This window comes from Pinus tabuliformis, chromosome 8, assembly GCF_031772625.1.
Source record: "Pinus tabuliformis cultivar Carrire ecotype Pingquan chromosome 8, CPIR1, whole genome shotgun sequence".
NCBI classification, from domain to species: domain Eukaryota; kingdom Viridiplantae; phylum Streptophyta; class Pinopsida; order Pinales; family Pinaceae; genus Pinus; species Pinus tabuliformis.
In genome coordinates this window covers 565,515,636-565,521,703 of record NC_142294.1, presented here as the reverse complement: position 1 = coordinate 565,521,703, position 6,068 = coordinate 565,515,636, and the positions used below count along the sequence as shown (strand labels likewise).

Sequence of the window (6,068 nt, the reverse complement as noted above, 5' to 3'; positions counted from 1 at the left end):
TTCTTGTTGAGTTATAAATCGAGTTTGGAAAAGGACTTGCCATAACTCATTACCACCCCAAGGAATCTTACACACAACATGTAATACCTTGACTATATAGGGTTTGAGGGTGGGCACAAGGGAGAGAAGTATGATATGAGGGGGGTGAATCCATGTTTACATGGTGGGACATGAGTTAGAGGGTGACTTGATCTCCATAACATGCTTACATGTCACCAGAGTGGGGTAAATTCATAGTATGTTCAACTAAACCCTTAATTAACTTATAAATCTCTTCTTACAACCTTTCTCCCAGGTTGGCTTGCATCTCAACTCCCTCTTTTTGGCTTTTTGGTAGTATAGAGAAACTTGATTTTCTCAAATTCTTTTATAATTGAAATAGTTCTTTGATCAAGTCTAAAGAGCTTGATGTTTTTTTGGAGGGATTTGGTGATATGGGGATGTAGGATAACCATCGAGTCCCCAAATCATTGTTGCTTTTACAAACCTTGGAACATTGTGAGTGCTTTTGCCTCATTATTTTTTGCAAATCTAGGATCCTAGACAAACTCCATTTCCTTTTATCACTTTAAGTCATAAATGATTTGCCCACCCCCTTAACATATGTCATCCTTAATATTGATCTTGGCCTTAAATAATCATCCAATAAAGCTTTTATGAATGCCTCACTTGAATTAGAAGTAGTCATCTTGGCTACTCCAAAGTTGACTTACAATGATGGACTTGAAATTATTGATCAACTACAACAGTCAAATAAATTTGCATGAGTTTTATTTTTCATTTTACTTACATAAATTAGTCTTAAAAGTTCAATAAAGTTTTAAAGCAATAAATTAGCCTTAAAAGTTCAATCAGGTTTTAAAGCAAGATCTTACCTAAAATAAAAAATAAGAAGCTTAGTCTAGACATCTAGAGCATCCACTTAGTCTTCATTGTACTCATAAAATTTAAAATAAATTAAAATAAGAATAAGACCAAGAGCTTTTATAACAATTTTTGCTTGGCTAAGAGCTAGGCTTCTTTGGATATAAGGAAATAGGTTAATGACTTAAGACCCAAAGACATTTGGCAGGAGTGAAAGCCTGCCCCCTTACAGACCATCAAGTAGTTATAGGTGGTTGAATTGAGGCTTCTGTGATCCATAATATTTGAAAGAAAAACTTCAGCGTAAATAACATGTAGACATAAATTTGTCGACATAGTTATAGGTGGCCTGGTTTTCCTTTAATAACATTGACGAGTCAATCCACACTTACAGATAGCAACCGATGATGGTTATCCCTACCATTAGTTTGAGAATTGAATTATAACAAGTTTTCCCACTATTTTAAAAGAAAACACAATCAATCAAATCTACATATCTTTAATTTAAAAAATATTAAAACGAAAATAAATTAACATGCAACAGTGAAACTCACTTAATGCAACAGTGAAACTCACTTATTAGAGATACAACAAACTCATACTTTATAGATATGCAAGCCCACATCACACAAATATATACCCTTAACAAATAAATATCACCCCGTCCACTTCACTAACCAACCCGTTGACACTAGTTACAATAATAAATATTATTATTACAAGAAGTCCACATTAATACAAAAGAGACTTTTCCCCTCATCTGACGGCCAAGATTCGCCGCTTTTCTCGATGGACGAACTCTCAACAAGTCTGTCCGTTTGACGAGGCACTGGAAGCTCGGATGTTGACGTTGAAAATTGTAACTGATCTGAACCGTTACTTCTTCGAAGACTTGCGCACTATTTAGGTACCCGACCCCATTCTTCCTCCTTGCCCCCTTTTTTGTTCGTGGCCTCGGAGGGTTTCTTTGCGCGAAGATCACAGGTCAGAATAGCCATTTGGTGAAGGAAATCTGTGGTTTCTTGGTTCAGAGCACTGATATCAGTGTTAGTCGTTCTGTTCACGTCATTTTGAGCTCAAATTTGAGGTCTTTCTGTGCGGATTCGGTCAAAAATGACGGAGAAGGAGAGAGAAAATCATGTTTACATGGCCAAGCTTGCCGAGCAAGCCGAGCGATACGATGGTACGTTAAATCTTGGGGTTGCTATGTTTTCTGGTAGACTTTGCAGGGATTGTTACGGGGATCTGCCATGAAATGTTGCCACTGTCGGTTTTCTGGTGTTTTATAGTTTTAAATGTCAGCGTGTATGGAGTTATTTCTTGATGGGGTTTGCTTGATCAAATAGTGCAGTATTTAGCCTATATGATTGGATCTCAGATTTCTATGATTTTTTAATTTTTCAAGATCAAAAGCAGCGTTTGTATATATTTTGCATTCAAGGATATAAAAGGAATCTAGTGTTTGTGATTATTTGATCTTTGTGCCGTTAAAGAAGATATTCAGGGTTCTGCTTACAAGCCTCTAATAATATAAGTAGGTCTGCTTCCTCTCTACTGCACACAGAAGTAAACTATTGAGTTTTTATGGTTTGTTCGGTTTCTTTAATGGGAGTGACTTGGGTAAAATGACTGAAATCATAAGTAGGTGAAATCAAATGATCAAAAACTTGTAAACAGCCAGGGGAAAGCTCCCAAACCAATATGAGAATGTGACTGACTGGACTTACTTGTTAGCTCTGAGATTCAATTCAGATTAAAGTGTCATCGTTTTCTTTTGGCTGGATGAATGGTCTATAGCATAGATCATGGTTCTGATAAAATTGTTTGATGAGGTCATCATTGAAATCGATTGACGGTATTTTGTATTTATATCTTTTCTGTTCTTGCTTAGGGTTGATTTATACAGATGGTCTTACCAAAGGGAAGTAATGCGTCCACAGTCCACATAAATTATTTGGTGTATGAATATTGAGATCCACTTTAATGTAATTGGGTGTCAGAAACCTAATATTTTTTTGTTGGATGAAGACCTTGTATTGTTGCTGAATAGTTTTATTTGTACAGTTGTGGAAATAATTCTTTTGGCTAGAGTCTGTGAAGAAATTGATTGAGAGTGATGAATTGTTTTGCTGAAATTGAGATGAATTCTTTTGGTAAAATGGTTTCCATGTCCAGTTTGGTTTTGTCTAGGAAAGATCAAATAGAGATCCTTTCAATTAAGTTCGTGTGATGGTGATCTTACTTTGAACTGTAATGTACCAAATTGGTAAGTAAGAGAAAAGGCACCAACAACAAGGTAACTGACCACTTTGAATCCATAAACAAAGAACCATAGTCATCTTGCTTTACTTAACAATATAACCATTTGTGTGAAGGCGATCTTACACTGGACTGTAGTCTACCAAGTTAACGAGTAAGAGAAAAGTCCTCAACAACAAGGTAAATACGCATGTTGAATCCATAATAAAGAACCAACCATTCAATGCAACTTATTGTCTCTGTTGGACCCTGTGGATTGTCCTCTTTAAGTGACAATGTATATTCTATTTGGTGGAATGATACCAATTCATAGGCGGATCAGGATCTATGTCAAGTGGAGAAATTGGTCACAACATTATCGTGTTCCCAATGTTCGATTAACTATATATGGGCAATTGTATGTGTTTTATATTGATTTCATAGTTACCAACATGGATGCATGAGTTGCATCATATTCCATTGATGCCAATCCCATGGTTTTATATGCATGATACAGGAAACTTTGCCTTGCAATAGGAGTTTGCTTGACAGTTAAATTTTACATGCCATTGGAGTTTGATTTATCACAAATCTTGTTCTTGCTGTTATTCTCATTATTTACTGAATATTGAAGATCAATGTAAGTGACCCCCTTTTTGCAATGAAATGGAATGTCGCAGAGATGGTGGATTCAATGAAGAAAGTTGCTAAGTTGGATGTGGAGCTTACTGTGGAAGAGAGAAACTTGCTCTCAGTTGGCTACAAGAATGTCATTGGGGCAAGAAGAGCTTCCTGGCGGATAATGTCTTCCATTGAGCAGAAAGAAGAGGCAAAGGGTAACGAGCTCAATGTCAAACGGATCAAGGAGTACCGTCACAAAGTTGAAGATGAACTCAGTAGGATTTGCAACGACATTCTTACAATAATTGATGAACATCTCATTCCCTCTTCTAGCACTGGCGAGTCTACAGTTTTCTACTACAAGATGTAAGACCATTCTTCTAGTTAGTTGGTTTATGGGATGAGTAATGTTGAAATGAATGGGAGTTTTGCAGTTTGGGTTGCTACATGCACAACTTGTCAAGTACATTCTTGAGTAACGTTTATATATTGGGAAACATTACTTTAAATTCTGCATGGGATCTATCTTATTTTTCCTTCTATCAAAGATTTGTGCATGTATTTACTGTTGTGATATAGAATTGCCATTTCAACTTCCTTGTACTAAATTTGTATGACTACTATAATTTTTAGGAAGGGGGATTATTATCGGTATCTTGCAGAATTTAAGACAGGAAATGAAAGGAAAGAAGCTGCAGACCAATCTCTCAAAGCTTATCAGGTGCATTGATTAAACATTTTTTTGGTGAAAATGAGGCTGTAACAGTATCGTTATTGCAAGTCAAATAAGATACTGTTATGATTATCCTCAGTGAAATTGGCAGAAGCTTACTGATTTTTATTTTTTCAGGCTGCTTCAAACACAGCGACTACAGATTTGGCACCTACCCACCCAATCAGGCTTGGGCTGGCATTGAACTTCTCAGTTTTCTACTATGAAATTTTGAACTCGCCTGAGAGGTGAGCTTGCGTATTCATTAGATTGAGGTTTACTGCTTTTGTTGTTCTCTCAATCTTAAGAACTGGATTGAATAGTTCGACATTATGGAATTGTTTTTAGGGCTTGCCACTTGGCCAAACAAGCTTTTGATGAAGCAATTGCGGAGCTTGACACTCTCAGTGAAGAGTCATACAAGGACAGCACATTAATCATGCAACTACTGAGAGACAATCTTACTCTCTGGACTTCAGATTTACAAGAAGAAGGAGGTACTTTTTATTTGCAAGATAGAGTGTTACTTTAGTAACTTGGAGTTGCCACCATTTTGTTATTATAAAAACTTAAGAAAAGCATATTTTTCATGTTCATAAATTTCATTTTGGTTTATTTATAGATAAAGTTTAGTATATTTATGCTGGTGTGCTGGATAAACAGGGGAAGATCAACCCAAAGGTGAAGAGGATAAGATAGAAGAAATTGAGGTATGTTGGGGAAATACATTACTATAAGTTGCGATATTTCAGCATAGTTTGGCAAGGTTTTTACTGTTTCAAGTACGAGGTTAGAGTTTCATTTATCTATATGTTCGAGACTTTGAGTGACTTGTTTCTCAGATTTGAGTTGGAATTGATAAAAAGTAACTTTCATTGATCTGTCCCTGTTTTGCAGCACTAGTTTCAGAAGGGCAGTGTAATGGCTACTTTCAGCATAACAACTGCCATGGCAGTTGTATGCTGGAAGGCAGTTTATATTTGCTATGTTTCTTCATTCCTCCGTGCTGGTCCTGAGGCGCTCTGCATAGACTAAACAATTGTATTCATGATCCCTGTTGCCAGTTTTTTTATTTTGATGAAGTGGGTTTAAGTTAGGTTGGAACTTTGAAGTACAATAGTGTTTTGCACTTTACATCCTAAGTTGGAGGTCTTTTGAATTTTTAGTTCCACATGCATGGAATGTTGATGCACGATTTTCTGTTTCGTCACTATTAAGTTGATAGGAAGTTTTAATTTGTAAGCCACGAGTTGGCTGATTGGGCTCAAATTTTCGACTTGCCTGCTTTTTATTTGAGCAGAAGTTGTGGATGTGTCTCTAAATGTAAGAGGTGAATGTATTTGACACTGGACCGTGTGGATGATGCAGATTACTAAAAACCTTGCGTTATGAAAGATGCTACCTATAAAATGTGGTTTGGCTGTTGGTTTTGGTAGCTGTTTTATTGTCTTGACGTAATATGATATGATTGAATGAGTACATGTTTTTATGATTTAGTGGCAGGATATATTGTATTTCCCATGGATGCTTGCCTTGTGTTCTCTCACACGCTGGCGAACTCTTATATACAAAGCATATAGAACTTAGTTTTGTTAATTTATTTTGACTGGAAACTTGTATGTACTTCTAACTA

General features: G+C 36.3%; 1 protein-coding gene across 1 annotated transcript; it reads left to right on the top strand.

The window, feature by feature from the left end:
• The first annotated feature begins 1,790 nt into the window (after positions 1–1,790).
• On the top strand, positions 1,791–5,828 carry LOC149236721 (14-3-3 protein 7-like). The gene is made up of 7 exons (XM_089372464.1): positions 1,791–2,047; positions 3,783–4,089; positions 4,357–4,444; positions 4,574–4,683; positions 4,784–4,932; positions 5,099–5,145; positions 5,333–5,828. The coding sequence occupies exons 1-7, from the start codon at positions 1,978–1,980 to the stop codon at positions 5,336–5,338; spliced, it is 777 nt and encodes a 258-aa protein (XP_089228590.1). The 5' UTR covers positions 1,791–1,977; the 3' UTR covers positions 5,339–5,828.
• The last annotated feature ends 240 nt before the right edge of the window (positions 5,829–6,068 follow it).

Coding starts and splice junctions, on each gene's coding strand:
- LOC149236721 (XM_089372464.1), top strand. CDS start 1,978: ATGACGGAGAAGGAGAGAGAAAATCATGTTTACATGGCCAAGCTTGCC. Junction 4,684..4,783: donor ATTTTGAACTCGCCTGAGAG/GTGAGCTTGCGT, acceptor AATTGTTTTTAG/GGCTTGCCACTTGGCCAAAC. Junction 4,933..5,098: donor AGATTTACAAGAAGAAGGAG/GTACTTTTTATT, acceptor CTGGATAAACAG/GGGAAGATCAACCCAAAGGT.